Source organism: Cololabis saira, chromosome 18, assembly GCF_033807715.1.
Source record: "Cololabis saira isolate AMF1-May2022 chromosome 18, fColSai1.1, whole genome shotgun sequence".
In the NCBI taxonomy this organism is placed as follows: Eukaryota; Metazoa; Chordata; class Actinopteri; order Beloniformes; family Belonidae; genus Cololabis; species Cololabis saira.
Genome location: NC_084604.1, coordinates 26,999,155 through 27,019,571, shown reverse-complemented (window position 1 = coordinate 27,019,571; position 20,417 = coordinate 26,999,155). Strand labels below are relative to the sequence as shown.

The window sequence follows — 20,417 nt, the reverse complement described above, 5'->3', positions numbered from 1 at the left end:
TCGCGTGGATTGTTCAATAGCCCTCTCTGGAAATCTTGGTCAAACTCCTTTGACTTGGAAGGCATGGTTTTTTACACATCCCGCCATGTTCAAACGCTAGAATCTACTCTTTTAATCGTATGTTATTCTTCTTCTTTTGGGTAGAATCATCTGATCACCGTGGGTGTTTTACTATTAGACAACTACAACCTCAACTAAACAACCACACCTCATTTATTTTTTTTCACTGTTCCTTTATTTATTGATCGAGACTGAAAGCAAAAAGGAAAGAAAAGGACTAAGTACCCCCATTATTCATAAACTGTAGATCTAGGTTTAGTAGAAATAATAAATAATGTAATTGTCATTTCCTGTATCGTTTCACCACGTGGTTATGGGGGATTTTTGGTCTATTCTTCTTGACAGCATCATTAGCTCATTGATGTTTTGGGGCATTTGCGACTGCATAGCTCCGTTACGGACACCCCAGAGCATGTCACTTGGGTTTAGGTCGGTGCAAAATGTTGTTTATTTTATTTTACAGCCATTCAGATGTAGATTTTCTGTTATATTTTGGATCATTGCTCTGCTGCATGATCCAGTTTTGACCAAACCATGGCTTTTGGATTAATGGTTTCAAATGTAATTTTTTTTCTTTTCAGAACATTTGAATATTTCACACTTTGTTTTGTGTGCGAAACCACTAATAACCGGAAAAGTGGAAACTTTTATGAAGTTTATTTTCTTAACTCTTGGGGTGGACAAAAAAAGGGGAGGTGGCTTGTGCGTTTCAGGGACCCCCCCCTTTCATTCCAGAACTGGTTGCAATCAGAGAATTTCTAGAGCATTCTAATGTTTAATGTATGACACCATAAACAGGACATGGAAGAAAACATCTTTGTCTGCATGGTTTGGATGCATTTTTCTTTATTCTAGTAAAAATGATTGAGCTTAAGGAAACTTTTTGTAAAAGTTTAGTAAATAACTGGCACAGACAAAGATGGACCATTGTTGTTTTGCTTTTACTGGCACGCAGGGTATGTCAAGGGTTATGTCGAGGGTTACGTTATGAGTTATGCCACACTTTATGTGTCACGTGCTTGTTTTTGGAATGGAGCCATGGTGTATGTGCTTGGCCCTGTTTGTAAAAGCATACAGTGTAAAATAGGTGGCACATCATTACATGAAATTGAGAGAAAATCAGTCTGCAAATACCCTAAGACTGAAAGGTACCCATGACCCGTGGTTGTAAAACAACCAAAAATCCTTCACACTTCCACTACTGTGCCTTACAATGGGTATACAGGTACAGTGTTTTTTCCCTGTGGTCTCATCTCTCCAGAGGACATTGTTCCAAAAGTCTTGCGGTCTGTTAAGATGCAGTTCTATTTAGACGACAGACGCTTGCATGGTCTGACCTCGGCGTAAATTTTCCACAGTGTTTTCCAATTCTGAAAAAACGTTCTCTTTGTAGAGCATTGAACTTAAATTGTTTGGAAGTGTCTGCACACCTACCGATGATGGGTCCATTGAGCGCTGATCAGCAGCCTCTGACCTCATAAATCCTATGGAAGCAGTAAGGGGGTACTTAGTATTGCCCATGTGATATATATATATATTTTTTTTTTGCCTTTTTTTCCCCTAAAATAAAAAGTGTAATAGTAAAAAAGGCTATATGTTGTTTTTTGATGCTGTAGTTGCCTCATAGTAAGATTAAAAGTTTGGATGATTTTATTATGCTCTCTCCCTCTCTCTTTTTCTCTCTGTCACACACACACACACACACACACACACACACACACACACACACACACACACACACACACACACACACACACAAAACAAATGTAGGATTAAAAGAAGGGATTCTAACGTTTCAACAAGACTTTGTACACTGGTGGTTAACCAGAGATTCAGCCAGGAGAAGTGTACGTTTATAATTGCCTAATGATGGCACACTTCATTAAGGTCTCATTCAACTGGTTCATTGGGGCAAATAAATTAAAAAGACAGTACTTTAAGATACGATTTGGCTTTGTTTCAACTGCCCAGCAGGTGCCAGAACAGTTGCCCTATACATCCATAAAGGAGTGTCGCCTCTTTGAGGCCACACAGATGTTAAGGAGTATACCTTTTAACACTGCAGTATTTTGTAATGTATAAAAGTCTGTGTTCTGGCAAAATATAGTTATGTCAATGAATATAAATATGGACACAAATACACACAGAAGTATAATAGCATAGAAATATTATCTCAAATTGTCATATTTCTTTTCAAGAAGTTATAAGTCTTTTCACCCAATAAGCATATACTATTAATTATTCCTAGAGCATTTTTCTGAACAAAATAGGGAGGTTGCAAAAGAGTGTACTTTCCAGGATTCAAAAGGGAATGGTGGAGGAATCTTTGAAGGTTGTCTTTGCATTCAAAAAGTGCATGTTAACACAAATTTGCACCCTTTCACTCTCCAGTGATACCTTAAATCTTTTCTCTATTTTTTTGGAATGTTATTAATGGTATTTTCTACTCACCAATTTATAAAATGTGCTTTTTCTCTAACTACTTCTACTTTCTCATCTCAGGTGGTTGTCTTAAGAATTTGTGCGGTCACAACTATTCCAGGAGTGACTGAGTAAGGCATGCTGTTGCAGCTTCCCTCCACCGGAGGGCGGTCTGCATCGCAAAAGTTTTTAGTTGTGAGCGAAACTGATTGAAGGCCTGTGTGCTTTCTTTCCTCCCTTGTATTTGCAATTTTCATGCTGGACTTTGAACAAAAATAGTGGCCACAGGAGCTCGCATAAGGAAAATCCATTGTGCATGGCTTCTCTTGGATACATCTTTGATTGTGTTTGTGTTCCTGTATGGATAGAAATGTCAGTGTTTTTTTTTTGGGGGGGGGGGGTCTTTTGAATTCAGGGGATAAGGGTCCAGTGAACACTATATTATCTTTCAATGGTTTACATACAGAATGGCAGTAAATGTGGGGATGTGCAAAGACCTGCCCCCTTTGAGACGCTCCTCCATCATTCCCTCCACAATTTGCACCAGTCCCACATCACAGGGACATACAATATGCCCTTCACAAGTATTCACAGGTTAAGTCACCAAATACAGTATTATGCATTACCACATTTCATAATGAAACATTCATATGTTATCTATACACTCATACAGAAGCCTCCTCTATTAGTGTAAAGAGGTTTATATGAGACATCTGTATATATATCACATGAGATACTGTAGGTTTGTAATTTTCTCTTTGTTTTTCTTTTTCCAAAAATAAATCATGACTGTGTGTTCAGACTGTCTTAGCAGATATTCACACGTCTTGCAGGAAACAGACCGATCATAGAGGAGAGAACAAGAGAGCCCAATGCCCATTGGGGTAATATCTGAGGGAGAGAAAAGAGGGGAGGAATGAAAGAAAAGTATGCGGATCATTGTGTGTAGAAGGTGGCGACGGAACTGTATCAAAAGCCCTCAGAGGGAGGACTCGTACTGCAGGAGTTCATAAAGAAGAGGGCCGTCCCTATACCTGATGCCCACCGCATTAGGGCTAACATACTGCAGCACATTTATGGTCCTGCGCAGGCGCCGATCCACAAAGTGCGCATCCCAGGCTGGGTAGCGTTTTCTTGGCATGTCTATCTTGATAAGTGGACCCTCAGGCTGGATGGGCCTCCCAGCCGCGTCCACGGGCTCTGTAGACCTCACTTGGAAAACCGGAAGGCAAGTGTCTGTGGGTGTTTCATCTGATTCCATGTATTCCCCCGCCAGACCCCGGGTAGGGGTGGCCTGGGAGCCACGTGGCCCTGGGGTGGGAGCCATTGGCTCAGCTTCAGGCGGTAATGGGAGGCCCCACAGGAGCTCAGCACAGCAGGAGCTGGCCAACACCCTCAGCCGGGGGCCCATGGGGTGCAGGACTCCATAGTAAAGAACCATGCAGGCCACACCTGATGCAAAGCACAGGAAGACGCCGCAGAGGGCAAAAGAGGCATAGGCGTCGGTGGTAGCTGGGTCACGATACGCATACCAAAGTGAGGTGAGGATGGCATTCTCCACCAGGACAATGGCGTAATAGGCCACCATTCTGTACCGCGTCCGGCCCTCACGCACATTGAACCAGCAGAAGACGTAGACCACGCCCACCACCATGTTGAACAGTACTTCTTCCCATTTGGACATGCAGAAGTCGGTGCCGCCATGGATAACCCAGAAAGCCATGGCACACCAATGGAGCACCACAAAAATGCCAAAGTAAATGTGAAAAACCGAGGCAAAAAGGGCAAACGAGAGCACCCGTGAAGAGATGGTGAAAAGGCGCCAGAACAGATGCACCAGGGCACCTCGATAACTCATGCTCTTCTTGTCGTCACGCGAGTCTCGCAGGAGTTTGTGGTAAGAAGCTAGCACCCAGGCCAGGGACAGGAGGGAGGACATGGCAGAAACACCTGGGAACAGAGACGGAGACAGAAACGATACAAGCAGAGAAAGAGCAAGAATGAAACACGCTGACACGGATGGGTTGAAAAGATTCATTTTTGATCTATAACTATAAAGTTTGACTCATAGAATAATGGCTTCATCTTGACTTGGCTTATTTCAGCTTACAGTAAAGAAGACTTTTTATTTCAGCCAAAGCAATCCATCACCTATTTGAAAGTCATATTGTTACTGAGATCATCACACATCATCCAGACAACATAGTCCTCATTTAGTGCAGCGGTTCTGTTTCCTTAAGACATCTATAATAGCAGAGGCAGAAGACGTGTCAGAGGAATAACCTGCTGCAAGAAAAATTATAGAGGATTATCTGCAGAGCAGCAACATGGAGCCCCTCAGCAAATGTATTGATGGCATTTCTATAGACTCTTCGGCCATGAAGGGTATCACTTGTTATGATTGAATTTTTTATTTTTTTGTTCCTCTGGGAACTGTATTTCATGAGGAACTGGAGATGTAAAATTGGTTTCAACAACACCAGTGATGAAAGTTGGAAACTGGATACACTGGTGAAAAAGCTGCTCACTGTAAAAGGAGAAATATCTGGTCAACACAGGTGTGGATTAAATGCCTCATGAGGTAACCAAAGCTCAAGTATGACATGTAATGCAGAGGCGTGTCTTAAATTACACACTAAAACTGGGTTCAAGCGTTGGCCGTGTGAAGCTTTAGGAAACCCCCTTACACTGCAGCCACTCGGCCTTGGTGCTCTGGATCATGATGCAGAGCTGCAGCACCAACTGAGGGGCGCTTTCTAAGAAGGTCTCTAGCAGTCGCAGCATGTTGACATCAGCATACTCGTACATCATAGCCCAGTAAAAACGCCGCTGGTTCTCCTTTTGCCGGTGACTTTGGATGCCGAGGTACATGGTGCGAATGTACCTACAGAGAGAGCGGACAGAGAATTAGATGTTTCAAACATTTATTTCTTTGGTGAATTTCATTACATGACTTTTCTTTTTCTTTTGTAATACAACAGCATGTGAGACGGGTATGTACTGTACGGTACAGGGGTGCTTTTCAAGCGCACTTGTTGCACAACCATCTCTGGTATACTTTAACATTGTGAATGATCTCATTAATGGTATCAGTGGCTGTATAATGCAAGAATTGAAAAGCTGTTACTGGGTGAAAAAACATTCAAATCTGCAAACGGCAAGAAATGTGAAAAACCCTTTCTTTTGTCGAGTTTGTTTCCATAACCGTTGTTAGAGTGGAAACATTTAGGTTTTCATGCCATCTAACTATTCATGTCATCAATTTTCTTTGGTTGATTTTGTTATCTGAATATTATTCCTCATCTTTCAAATTAATTTAGTGTACCTGCCATCTTCATTTTGTATTATAAATGTAGTCAATAAGTTTTTCTCTAGTTGCACTTGGTGGACTACATGTAAGGAACAAAGGACATGTTATGCCCCTTTTGCACTGGTACCACCTCAGCTCGGTTCTACCCGTTTTGCCCTTTTGCACTAGGGCTGAGACGGGTAGAGCCGCTCCAAGCCGATACTCTCTTCTGTAACCATTCCAGCGAGGTTCTATACGGGGCTGAGCAGGGACTATTTCTGACGTCACCACCCTCCGCGCCACTGATTGGTCGGGGGGCGGGGCTGTCAGACGTTTGAATCAGGAAGCAGGAGTCAGAGCGAGAGCGACCCGCGGCTTGCGGCGATTTTATTATACAGCGCAAAACGTCTGTTTGGTGATCCAACTCTGAGGTGCAGATGTTCATAAACCTGGTGACTGAAGAGAGAATTAAAAAAGGGATGTAGACGGGCTGTTTTACTCTCAGCCGCTCGCGGCTCCAGCTGATTTCTGATCAGCGCCGACATGAACAAAGCGGTTGCGCAATCGAGTATGTCACAGCAGCTTCACCCCAACCTGCCCACTTCTCCCCTGGCTGTGGAAAAACAAACGGGTAGAGGCGGGTAAAGGCGTGACGAGCCGAGTCGGGCCGAGTAAGTCCTAGTGCAAAAGTGCCATTAGAGACTAAGACAAAAGGCTGGGGGTTGTAGTTTCTTCTCCGGTGTCACCGCAAGTAGTTTTTTCCCTTTTCTGGCAGCACCGGATTGGACGGGGAGATGAGCATCCAGGACCACTCAAACATGAGAGCAGGAAAGTCTAAACCACGCCCTCTCCACCTATAGTATAAATCTTTACGTTAGCCATGCGGTTGGGGCCTTTTTGCTTTCGAATTGCATTTGACGATCAGTCAGTGTTAAAGCCTTGATATCAAGTATTCTGTACAATAAAGGCTTCTGGTGAATTTGAATCAAATCAGTTCCTCCTTCCAATCTTTGAACACGCAATGAGTTTTTTTTAAATAGAGTTTTGACACCGCCATGTGGCAGTCACGCAAACGTCAACTTCTTATTTTCTATTGTCAGTGGCTCTTTTACCAATTTTGCAGATCAAAAAGGGACAGCACACCAAATGCTTAGAATTTTTCTTTCAGATATAAATTCATCCAGTAAAATAAAATGAAAGCCAGTTACTGGCTGGTTTCTAACCCCATAAACATACTTTCACTTCTCAAACATGCTAGCAAAAGCCCATCTGTGGAGAAAACAGTCAAACCAGAATAACCATCATTGTAGTTTGTAGTTATCTTGACGGTGACTTCAACTAGTGCGTACTGGCTGGCAGCGGCAGGGTCTATCTGCCTGAGCCGGCACAGTGGCCAGATAAATACAGTCCTTGATGTGAAGGCAGTCAACCGAGGACAACGGAGTAGAAGGGACAGAAATAGACCAGACAGTCGCACTCCCCAATACAAACCGAAAGGCCAAGGATCTAAATCCATTTCCTAAGCGTGAGACACAAATTCCCAGCAGCATAACAAACAAAGCAAGAAAAAATATGTATGAGTGGTTCTCAACATAATTAGCTCTTGCATTGGCTATTGAGTAAGAGATTAATGCTTTAATTGAAATGAGGTTGATATCAGTGCTCTGTAAAAAGTATGCGTCGTCGAGTAGGGCCTGATTGCTTTGGGTTATTGTTTTAACTCGGATTTAAGCGTTTACTTGTCTCCGTTTTCCTCGCAACTTTAATGAACTCACCGGATTTCCAGTTAAATGCTACAGAACAAAAACTGCCATGTGTTGATGTTCCATTCTGTTTTTCTAAACTGCGCTCAACAAGTAGCGGTTTCCATGTAATCTGTTTTGCTGGAATTCAGGGAAACTAATTCAAATATAATTAGCCTGAAGCTTGTGGGACACTATGAAAACACTTTTGTTTATTTATTTGTTTAATTTTTTGTTGATAGGGAATGCATTGGTATGGATACTCTGAAGATTTTTAGTACTGCTAGTGATAGAGCTATGCTCATCTTATCACATGCGTGTCAGGTGCTAATGCTGCTCATGTAAGGGGAACTCAAATGGAGAGGAAGGCCTGATTGTTCAAGGATATTTAGGATGATGCTCTTCATGACTGTGAATTGGGTCAAGACAGGCGGACAAACTGGGATGCTTTTCTTTTCTTTTTTGGGATCAGTCGCTCTGGGCAGGATGAGCCACCATTGTATCCAGAGGTAAAAGCTGGCTTTCCATGACATTTCCAGTCAGCCTGGTAAATGTCACATGGAACAAGTCAACCCTGCTCCCTCACTAATAATATGCTGAAGAAACCAAGGCAGACCCTTTGTCTCCATCCCCCGTAGTCTGTTTTCTGCCGGTACATCATATATATATATATATATATATATATATATATATATATATATATATATATAGAGAGAGAGAGAGTAGGAGAGAGTTTTTTTTATTGTTTGCATAGGTTTTCTGTTCTCTGTTACTCCCTCTGAGTTTAATCAAGGCTCAAAATGGTTTTGACAGCTATTTAATATAAAATGTGTATGAATATATAAGAGGGCAAAAGTAATTTTAATGTCACATTAATACGCACAAACAGGAAAGGTTTTTGTGTTTCAGTCAGCGGGGTGAGGCTATGGAACAAGTTTTCAATGGAATTAAAGCAATGTCCAAATATTAAACCGTTTAAAATAAAATACAAAGATATTATTTTTCAGAGGTACAGGGATGAGCAAAATGCTTGGGTGCAATGACACAGTGTTTATTTTTTATTTATCTATTTTTATCCTTATTTTCTTACACTAGTCAGTAGCTTATGTTGCTACAATGTTTTTATTGTCTTGTTTTGATTGTTTTTGTTTTTTTATTTTTATTTATTTTTATTTATACATTTTTTTTATTATGTTTGCATAATGTTATGTTCGCATGTGTTAGCTAGTCATATTTAAGGAGAGGGGGTGAGAGTTTATAAGTTTTACTTCTTCTCACTCCCTTTCGAATATGTACTTTGTTATGTCTCATGTTAAGACGATTGTCTTATTTTCTTTCTTTTTTTATATGATTCATATTCGAAATAAACACTACTACTACTACTACTACTACTACTACTACTACTACTACTACTACTACTACTACTACTACTACTAATATATATATTATCCCACGTTCTAGAATGTATATAAATATATATATATATATATATATATATTATATATATTACATTGGCATTCTTCATATACAGTACACCAAATAAGATGGCATTGCACCGTCCCTATTTGTATTTTTACGGTTTTGCTGTTCCACATGTATCAGACTCAACTACAAAGGTGCTTTTGATATGATTCTTGCACCTTGCTTCTAGTAAGCCGCATGAAAAATACAAGAGAGGACTTAAATCAGAGCTGAATTAGCTGAATCATTACCTCAGTAAACACTTTTGCAGTATTTCCTAGTTTTAGGTCTCCCTACAGCATGTTGTTAATTTTGCTGATTATGTTTCCATTTATATCGAAATAGATAATAAAGCAAAGGCTTGATTAGCGTTTGCAGTTACTGTCCTACAGGCACGGATGATGTTCCTGAGTTCTCAGCCACAGATAAAGCCTTGATCATCACAATTTCCAAAGACCTTGATGGTGTCAGCCAGAGGGATTATCTGTTATCTATGACACATCCACGTTACAACACGACACAGTGCAGTGGGCTTTTACCTCAGCTAGTTGGGCACATAAACGTGACCTCAACCAACCTTAAAACATGTCTTAGCCTTAAAGGTTCACAGCGTCGTTACAGAGGGCAGATCTTGTGGTAGTCAATGTTATCTGACTATAACCTTGTTTTGTATACAAAACTGGCAAAGAGTGGTTAAAAAAATAGCTCACAATGCCTTAGTGTTTTGTAAATATAAAGAGATGCAGTTTTCTTAGCTGAAATTTTGGTATTGGTATCCCAAAAGTTTGGGCTATTTCAATCGATCCGTGCCATTCCCAGCCATGTCCATCGGGACAAAGCATGTTCTGTTGGGGCAGAGCTGGGTCTGTGTCATGACTTATACGGGAGCATCTAAAATATTCAAAACAACCAAAATGGTTGCTGTCCCATGATTCATTTCTCTTATTAGTTATATGTCTATTTGTGTATTTCCTGGTTGCTGGAAATAATGTTGAAATCCAGAAAAACAGATTTACTCTTTATATCAAAGAGAAAAATTGTGTATTTATAATCAAACATGATAGGTTTAAAATGTTATCCCCACACCCCAGTAACACGGACTGCTCTCTTTTTATCTGGAAATCTATATAACAAAGTAATCTTGGTTCTCACAGCAGCTATCCAAATAAAATCCATTCGAAGAAGAATGCAACAAAGGAGCAGGTGACAGCAGGTGACAGCAGTTGCACGATTTTCCTCGTAATATCTTTTGTTTTTTTAAATTACTCATATCATTGACTATTATTACAGGAGAAAATTAGTGGGAAGACTTTTTTTTTTAAATTACACCTACTAAAACAAGGTAATTAAAACTCTTTCATGCAGCTACGTGTTAACCCTCAAAATCCTTTATGTGTGCAGCGCTTTTCAACAACAAGCCTATTCATAGTGCTTCACATAAAAAGTGTATAACTGCAAAATGTATCAACAACAATACAATAAAAGGCCGGGGAAAATACACGATAATAAAACCACTAAATGACTAAATAAAACAAGGTTAACGCTAGTAACCAAGTCAATCAAACGCAGTGCCAAAAAGGCAAATCTAAAAAAATTTTAAGAGCTGTAGTAGACTTACAGTTGTTCAGACTGTTTATAGAGTTAGGGCCAGAAATATTTGGACATTGACAGAGTTTTTATGATTATCCCTTTATACACTACCACAATGGATGTAAAATACAACAGTTAAGATGGGATCAAAGTGTACACCGTAAGCTTTTATTTAAGAGCTGTTACAAACATATCTAATGTACCATTTAGGACTATTTTGGGCCAACTACCTTCATTTTCAGAGGCTCAATAATGTTTGGACAATTGAATGAAAAGAAGTAAATAGGCTTCTTTACTTCTTTTTAGTCCAAAATCTGTGTACGGTCCATTTCATTGTTACTTCTAGACAAATGAAGCAGGTGAGAGGTCTGAAGATATCAGGTACTGAGTTTGCTGTTCGCTGTCCAAGAAGATCACAATAAAAGTGGAAGAGGCCATTGTTAGGCCGAAAAACAAACCCCAATACATATCTGTTAGACAGCAAACACATTAACATTTGACCATGAAAAAGAAATGTTTGAAAAAGAATGAAAGCAGCTCAACAATTCAAAAGTCCTGGAAGACCGTGGAAGAGGATGATTGAAGAATCATTCCTTCACATCAACAGAAGGCAGGAATACCAAGAAGGTGGGCGTAGGGCTGGGCGATATATCGAGATTTTAATATATATTGATATATTTTCAAACGCGATATGGTACGAGACAATATTGTTTATATCGATTTATTTTTTTTTGTTTTTTTTAATGATTTTGATATAGCTTATTTTGTGACAAATTTTACTTGAATGTTTTATTTGAGATTTGCACAAATGTTTTGTTATTTGCACAACTGTCAACCTCAGTGGAAAAGTCTGCCTGTTACTGTCTACATCGTATTAATTGCACAGTGTATTTTAATTTAATTGTTATGCAGGAAAGGGATATTTGTTTTATTTTATTCAAGAAGCATTTTTATTCTATATATGCAGGCAGTTTATTTTTATTTCATTTGTTTTATACATTTTGATATTGTGCAGACCTCTGTTAATAAAGGTACCTGTGTGACATTTGGCACGAGGCTTTGTATTAAAACTGACTGTTTTTTTAAGGGTTTGCCTCAGAAAAAAATGAAGCTAACAGAGATGCTATGCTATAATGCTTTGGGGGAAACCCCAAATATAGCACAGAAAAAATATCGATATATATCGAGTATCGCCATTCAGCTAGAAAATATCGAGATATGACTTTTGGTCCATATCGCCCAGCCCTAGGTGGGCGTGTCATTGCCAAATTCTACAATCAGGAAAGGCCTTCATCAGTACAAACAGAACGGGCTTACAGCAAGGTGTTCCATTGGTAACAGATTAGATCAGATTAGATTAGATCCAGATTAGACTCCCAGAAGTCATTAAAAAAAATCCCACGTTCTAGAATCGGATTCTTTGGACAAATGACAGAATGAGGGAAGACAAAAATATGGAGAACAAGAATTTGTGATCCAAAACATACTGTACCACGACATGCGTCAGACACGGTGCAGGAAGTATTATGGTATTTATTACACTGGTGTTTATTGATGATGTGACTGGTGACAGAAGTGGCCAGATGTCATCCGAGATGTACAGAGCTGTACTCTCTGCTCACATTCAGCTAAACGGTGCAACACAGATAGGATAGCGCTTTGGATCTGTTCTGGAGCCTCCGGAGCTGATTGTGCAAAGGAGGATACTTCATAAAATGAAGAAGATTATGCACACCCTGAGCATCCTCTTCACAACACAGTGATTCAGCAGTAGAGTCTTCAGTCAGAGTCTTCTTCAGTCCCGTTGTAATAGACTGCTACAGGAGATCCTTCCTCCCCACGGCAATAAACTTCTACAGCGACTCTTTGAATAGACTTAAATCATGACAACTGCAGCAATTTATTTCCCTTCGGGAATTAATAAAGTATTTTTGAACTGAACTGAACTCCACTAGGGTTGTGCATGAAGGAAAAATATCTTATATTATCTAAAAAGTGGCCAACTATATATTACCTTTGTGTTGGAAAAGCTAATGAATATTTGTACAAAGTCCAGAATAATGGCGGCGTTTGCTGTAAATCTCCAAAGTGAGACCAAACGAACAGACTGAGAATGTCGCTCATACTTTACTTTGGAATATTCGTAGATACTTAATATAAAAAAGCCTAAAATTTGATTGAATTTTTCTTTTTTTTTGAACATTTGTTATTTTTAACAGAATACATGCAACAATTAATTCTTATGTCTGATAACCAAAGGCATAAAAAATAAGTGAAAACTGACTAATTATTTACATCCGCATTTTTGAAAGCCCCCTCTTTCCATTTTCCTTTGTTATTCCCTTAGCAAAGCAAAAAAAAAACAAACATGTACAGTTAAACGCTTCAGTTACAGGGCTGTCAGAAAAATCTGTGCTCACTTCATCACGTCTTCAACACTGCAGCGCTTTTATTTATGAGAATCTCACACACTTCCTGCGATTGTGATGCACACTGTTAACACTCCCGCTGTGCCTTTTTGAGATGTAGTAACACAAATAGCTTCAGAAAAACAAGCACACACACACACACGCACAGAAGAGTGCAGATACACACACGAATGCTCAAACATACTTGCTTGTCAGCGCTGCAGGTAATAGGGGATTTCCCTTCTATTTCAGATGCATCTGTCGGATGGATCCCGCTCTGTCTTCCAAACACACGCGCATGCACCCACACACACACACACACACACACACGCACACGCACACACACATTCACCCACTCCACTAGGGCTGTGGTCTCGATGCTTCTCTCTCCCACTTCTCTTTGAGCTCCATAGCTCCTCCACAGGGCTCTTCATGAATTATTTGTAGCAAGATCATAGCGATCATTCACGGCTCGTTAGGCAGCGTATGCACGGCCTAACAGCTCAACACGGTGCTGGGGTCAGGTTTCAAGTTCAGCTGTCTGCCATTGTGGTTATGATGCAAGCAACATCCCACTACCAATCACCACCACGGCCAGAAACTGACTAATGAAAGAAAGACATCTGCTGTCAGGCACAGATTGAGATACGTAGCAGTAGCAAGAGTGTGTGTGTGAAAGAGCAGACATCTTGAGATTGAAGCAGGTGGAATGACCAATACACCATGCGGCCGGCTTGGCCACATTGTTACTCCCTCTCCTCCAAAGTCATTGACCGATGAGTCATCCAGCCACCCTTACACTAATCCCTTCAGTAGGAGGTAAGATGGACCACGCACGCACACACGCCACATGGCCAAGTTCAACACTATCTGTCTTCTAAGTCATGCTCCTGGGAAGGCTGAGCAGCGCGGCCTGCATTCATATCTTGTCATAAGCTGATTCATAAGAAGATCCCAAGCAGTATTACAGCAGCACGACGCAGAGCTTACACATTATCTGTAACAGGTGGAATCTGGCAGAACACAGAGCACGGAGGCATATAACATACACACGGCCTGGGGGTTTGTGAAAAAGCGTGTGTGCATTTATATGTGTAAGGTGGAGGCACTGCCAGCTGCAATGAGTCACCCTGAGTCACTCCGAGGGGCAGAACATTCACTGTCGATGAGGTTTAAACCTAATATACTGGGAAATTTACATTTCTTTTGCTTTACTTCTGTTTTTCCATCTCTGCATCTATCAGCGTTCCATTTCTGTGCCTGTGTTTGAGCATTTTTTCTCTTTTTCAGGGCTGATTTTTCAGAGAGAATTGCAGCAGGGTGTTTTTGGGAGGACAAAAGCAGTTCGAGCAGGTACCGATCTAGCTTAAGACCACACTGGGTACCTCTTTATGTCGTACAAAGGCATTTTTACCACATCAAAACCCTAGAAATTCTCTGATATGGAGACCTTTTACATTCTTTTCTGTCATGTTCCCGGCCAAGTTTTCTAAGACACTTGCAGCTTAAAGTTCTGTAGGGGCGATTTACAGTATTTCTTGTAGCTTTATGCTTTCAAACATAAATTTGGAAACCAACTGCACTCTGACAAATGACCAGATTCTCTGTATCCACGAGCACATAGATGGCAGTACTGGGTACACACAGGTAGCTGTCTATGCCATTTCAGTACATGATCTTTGTAGCATAATCTTCCTACTTCGCCAGGGTGAAGTCAGCAGTATTGGTACATCAGCTAACAGAAAACTAGCAGAGGTTCAGGAAGCTGCATCGCAGATTTGCCTGGTTTTATCCTCTCTGTAAGTGTCCATTCAGAGGACGCAGTTTTAGACATGATTAGTCAATCACAGAGCTTGCTCACGCGTCTGAGGCAAATTGCCATGTGGTCAGCAGTCGAGAGTCAGCAGTTATTTGTTATGTGATTATCAATCACATAACAATCTTGCTGGCTCGGCGTCAAGCCATTGCCGTTGGCTGAGGCATATTAAACAAGACAAATATTTGGAGCCATCTGAGGGAATTTTTATTTTCATTTCATTCATTTTACATTGGAGAATACCCCACGTTTAACGCACGGATCTAGCGTGTTGTGTGCCCCTTTTTACATTGACCGGCGCGGGTGGCCTGTCGATCTGCCCCACGAATAACTCAGCAATATCAGTGAATGGGTCTATTTTCATACATAAGGTGCACCAGGTTTTTAGGCGCATGATAAAACATGTTAAGCAAAACTAAACAGTCTGGTCAGTCGAACTTTATTCAACTCATTCACAATAACTCAGAATATTGTTCAGTTGTAACTCATATAGAAAAATACACTCCCATTTAAACAATTTTCACAAATCCACAAATAAAAAGTGGCGGAGGTAAGTGTAGTACTACGTCCTGTTCTCTGATTGGTTCATTGTTGCCAGTGATAGCAGACACCTGAAGTTAGGGCCAATCCCAATACACCCCCTACTTTCTACAACTAGCCCTCACTCACTACCACTAGCCCTAAAAATGAAGCCACAGGCGTAGGGCCCTTGTAATCTTCTCTAGGGATTGGGACACCACTCGCTACTTCACTGCATGGTTTATGTTCAGGTACGTAAGCGACTGCGTAGTTACGTTTGCACATACGTCACACCATATCAGGAAGCCGAGAGCTAAAAGCTGTTTTAATTTCCGCTGTAGCGCTGTTAATATGCCACTTTATTAAGTTTTAATATTTTTTCAGGCGTAAAAGTAACTGTTAAGATCCCCAACTTGGGCTTTATCCAAATAACGCCTGTTAAGAAATTTGCCCCAATGTTTTCGGGGATGAGAAGAACCGTCTGCGATTTATGGTTCCGCGTTAAATCGACGCAGAGCCTACGGCATAGGGTACGCTGCGACGCGCACCGTACGGCGTGCGTCGCCGCATAACCTACGCCGTAGGCTCTGCGTTGGTGTAACACAGAACCATAAATCAGCCTTTATTCTGGCGAGATCTGAAGATACAACGCAACAACGACCAAGCGAGTGATTATGTACATTCACTGAGTGAATATTATGAAAGTAAAATATATATTTCTCGCTAGAAATGTAATCAAAACGCATTTTTATGCAGAAACTAACTCAAAATATTGATTTTATTCACTAAAATTTTGAAATGTAGTGTGAGGTTGGAACAACGTTGTATTCCAACATTTGATTATACAGTAAATGGATTATGATATAGATTTGAAAATTGGGTTTGACGCTAAATACCCAACGTTGACTTGACATCTAACTAGATGTTGGATGATGGCTGCTTACCAGCACTACATAATTAGTAATCTAACGTTATCTGACGTTACAACCCGTATCCAACCAAGGATCAACTTTAATGTGTCAGCTGAATGGTCCGACAATCAATCAAGCGGAGCGGCTTTGTCGCTACCAAAGTTGCATTTAGACATTTTGACTGATTTTTGAGCCCAGTGTACCACATAAAATTGGTTCAAGGTCAGTAAGCACCACAACATTCCTACACAAAGCACACCTGATTATAGGGGGACTGACGATTTTTGAGAAAATTAAGGATTTCAAGTGGGCCTTATAGTGCGGAAAATACGGTATTTGAATGATCATCTGCTGCTTTCTACTTCTGTTGACTATAACGCAACAGAATGTAGACGCAGTCACAATAATGTGCCCAAAAAATGTTTTTTGTCCATCTTCTTCAGTCTTCTTTTTCTTTGTTCTGAAGTCTTGCAGGACGAGTTACTAAATATGGTGAGAGATACAGGAGAGTACGCTCATAAAAAGAGAAACTCTGTTCAGTGGAAACAGCAACAGCAGGAAACCACTTCAAGATTTTTTACTCATCATCTCTTCTTTTATTCATGTTCTACATAAATCATATCACAAAAGGCATTTTTTGTTTAATCTCTTGAACCATTCTGAAATGTTTGTTTTTCAAGTGGTTATACCTCATTTTCCACATGTTTTGTTGACAAAAGATGAGTTAAGATGGTCATATTGCTGTCAGATCATGTGGTGTGTGACCGTGTGCTGGGGATAAATCACATAGTGTGAACAGCAAAATGACTTCAAAACTCCAAGTTACACAGCAAGTTTCTAATAAGCAGCCCAACAATCTACAAACCCTGAAAGTCACACAGTCTCAACTCGCCTTCAGTTAAAGTATCACAGCCCTAGCAAGAGCCTAACAGTGATATCGGGTTTTTACAGTGCCTAAGAAAACTATTATTGCAGAAATATCCTCGACTCTCCATTTCATATAAGTGAAAACTGAACTCAGAGTGCCTAAAGTTTAACAGTTATCCGTTGATCCAACACTAGATTCCTGTTTATCCTCCTTTACTTGGGTGTAAAGCCTCATATGGAAGGCTCCCAGAGTTAAAGACCAGGTGCTGCAGGTGAGTCAGACATATTCATAGAAACACACAATGATCCGTGATCAGCGCCAGTTAGCCGGCTGCTACACAGAGGACTGCTGGAATGTAGAGATCGATCTGACAGGAAGTAACCTGAAAGCGATGGGAAGTGGCAGGCCGTGATGAGAGATTCTGTGTCAACTCCGCTCTGCCTCGTCAGTTCTTTGAGCTTGTAATGGTTAATCAGTTTAGGCATTTTAACTAAATATTATCGCTGTTGTTGTAACAGGTCATACATTCACAACATTTTATGTGGTCTGTTTGGAAATTATGATGCGCATTTTGCCTTTCAAAATCCATCCATCCATTAATTTACACTAATCCGGGTTCAGGTAGCGCAGGGGAGCAACGTAAGCAAATGTTCCCAGATCTCCATCTTTCAAGCCATTTCCTCCATCTCTTCTGGGTGAATACTGAGGCGTTCCCAGGCCAGTGGAAAGACCCGGGAACTCACCACTCAAAGAAAAAAAAAGAGTAAAGTGATTCATTACAAATCTTTAATTGAAAAAATGAACATTAATTATGTTTTTTTGATACATTTCTCTTTGGTTTACCCTGTTTGCATATGACTTTGTTTTTCTCACCTTCATTTTTTGTGACTAATGTATAAAATACGCACATTTTTTTTCCTTTAACAACCTGTATATAATAATACGTTGTTAAGTTTTTATCCTGCTAAATAACTTAGTGTTTTAAAATGACCAAAAAATATTTCTAAGTGGGTTTATACAGTTTTGGATTACAGTATTCCATTAGGTGTGTTATGATTTTTTATTTATTTAACATGTGCAAGTATAATTTTTACAACTGCATATCCTCAAAGCAGACAAAGTTTCGCGCCCCCCCAGAGATCTCTGGCGCCCCCCCAGGGGGGGCCCGGAACCCAGGTTGGGAGACACTGCTCTAGTCCACACAGTCCACATCAGTCCAGATGCTGCACCGATCAGCCTGCTGATCACTCCGTTCTTCACTCATTCGTGAACAAGACCCTGAGATGCTAAAACTCCTCCCCACAAGGCCCCAGTACGAGCTGAAGATCTTTATTAGATAAGGCCAACAAAACAAAGCAGTAAAAGCAGTGGTTTTCAAAATCTAGTTAATTTAAGTGGGCTTTATTTAGTTTCATCCCTAAAAATGAAGACCAAGCAGCCCATGTCAAATCATAGGGGCCGGTTTATTACCCTGTAGGGTGAACACATGGAAAGTTGTGACACAAAGAGAAGTACAAAAGTACGAACATAACCAAAAAATAAATAAATAAAAAAATGGATTGCTTGCAGTCACTGAAAAAATAAGTTCCACAATGACTTCTGCTCATTGAACACAACCCGGCTCATCCTAATTAGACCTTACAGACATGAGTGAATTCACTGTTTTCTGAAGAAGCCTGAAGAGCACTGGAAAAAAACAAATCTGAATTCTGCAAGCTGTTTCTTCAGCAACATAGATAACGTTTCAGTCTTGAAATTAAGCCCTCAAGGGCGCATTTATCATATGATTAAAAAGCTGAATGAAATCAATTCAACGGTATTTCTTGCAGTTCAGATGAATGAACATTGCCGTTTTCACCAATAACCTGAAAACACACATTCTGAAAAAAAAAAACCTTGAAAAAAGCCCTTGCTTCCCATATTTTTTGATGGTTTGATTGCTTTGCTCATAAGCAGCTACTTTCTTTGATACAAAGCAAAGTACAATATTTTTTTGGACTGGACTTATATATGAGCAAATATGAACAGAACCGACATAAATACATAAGTAAACGGATTGAAGCTTTTTTGGTTTATATTTTGCTTTTTTTTCTAAAAAATACATGACTAAGTCACCTTAATAGCCATTTCTGCTATAACTCAACAGTAGAAGATATTGTTACCAACAGACACTTTTGAGACCTGACATTAAAATGCATTCAAAGATAGATTCAGATCCGATAACTCCAGACACATTTGAAGATCTTCCGGGACACTTTTATCCAAACTCTCTTCGTAGCCTGGACAGGTAAGCATCCTGGGACGGATTTAGGGATTGAAAGCTCATATGACTTCACCAGTAAGCCTTTTCTTCATGTTTGTGACAGATCTTTTGTTATATTATATTTACCCAGAGTTTTACTGCAAATACAATTTGTGGAATAAAGTATTGAAAAACAAGACTTATCCTATCTGGGTAAACATTCTGATGCAAGGTGTGAACATGCACAGAGCATTGGCTACTTGTGATCAGACTTCTCAGGACACATTTTAACTGAACCGGACCTATTTCTCCTTTGGCGTGACGTGGAATTGATTACCCTAATCTTGGATACTTCATCTGAAACTGTGGTGTTTGTTTGGATCCTCTGTGCTGCTTTGAGGATGTCTGCCAAGCTCCACATCTAAAGCCTGGTCTACTGTCAGAATCAGCATTATTGGACAAACATGAACGCATACAAAGGAATTGACTCAGTTGTTCTTTTTAATAAACCGCACACTGTTGCTATAAACAGGTAGCATAACGATGACTAAAACGCATGAAAAAGTCAGATTATTTCAGTTTATGTTGCCCAAAAATTGGCAGCAAGGGGAATTGCAATTTTTGCAATGATTTATTTATTTTATTTGTTCAAAAGCAAAAATGTTAAAAACAACTTAAATGGAGGAAATACGCATACAAATGCAGGTTGGTTTCTCAGGTTCAGACCTTTGAATACGTCCACTCCAAGGAGCCAGCTGATTGTTCATAATCATACAGAGATGTCAGATGCCACGCAGTGCCACTGGCAAGGCTGACCGCCTTATCAAGCTGTAGTCAGGGCTGTCCAGCAGTGACGGGGTGGGGGTTAAAGGCGTCTTTTTCAGCAATCTTGAAGCGTAGCTACTGAACAACAAAAGCAGGAACCCTGTTAGCCATTTTTCCAGTGTTCAGCTCATACAATCCTTGCGAAGGCAGGTGTGTTGGCACAGCTCTGCATCTCTGTTGACTGAGAACAATGTTGATTCCCGGAGACGGTGTTGGTTTTTGCGATTGGTTGGGGAACATTAAATACCTTACCCCACAGAAATTG

General features: G+C 40.3%; 1 protein-coding gene across 1 annotated transcript in view; it reads right to left on the bottom strand.

Moving 5' to 3' along the window:
• Positions 1 to 1,761: 1,761 nt before the first annotated feature.
• Positions 1,762 to 20,417, bottom strand: part of xkr6b (XK, Kell blood group complex subunit-related family, member 6b) — an 86,987-nt gene continuing 68,331 nt past the window's right edge. Inside the window, exons 2-3 of the mRNA XM_061746754.1 lie at positions 5,169 to 5,365; positions 1,762 to 4,431 (exon numbers count right to left, since the gene is read on the bottom strand). Of these exons, the coding sequence (XP_061602738.1) occupies positions 3,461 to 4,431; positions 5,169 to 5,365 (1,168 nt within the window). The 3' untranslated portion in view covers positions 1,762 to 3,460. The remainder of the gene's footprint in view (positions 4,432 to 5,168; positions 5,366 to 20,417) is intronic.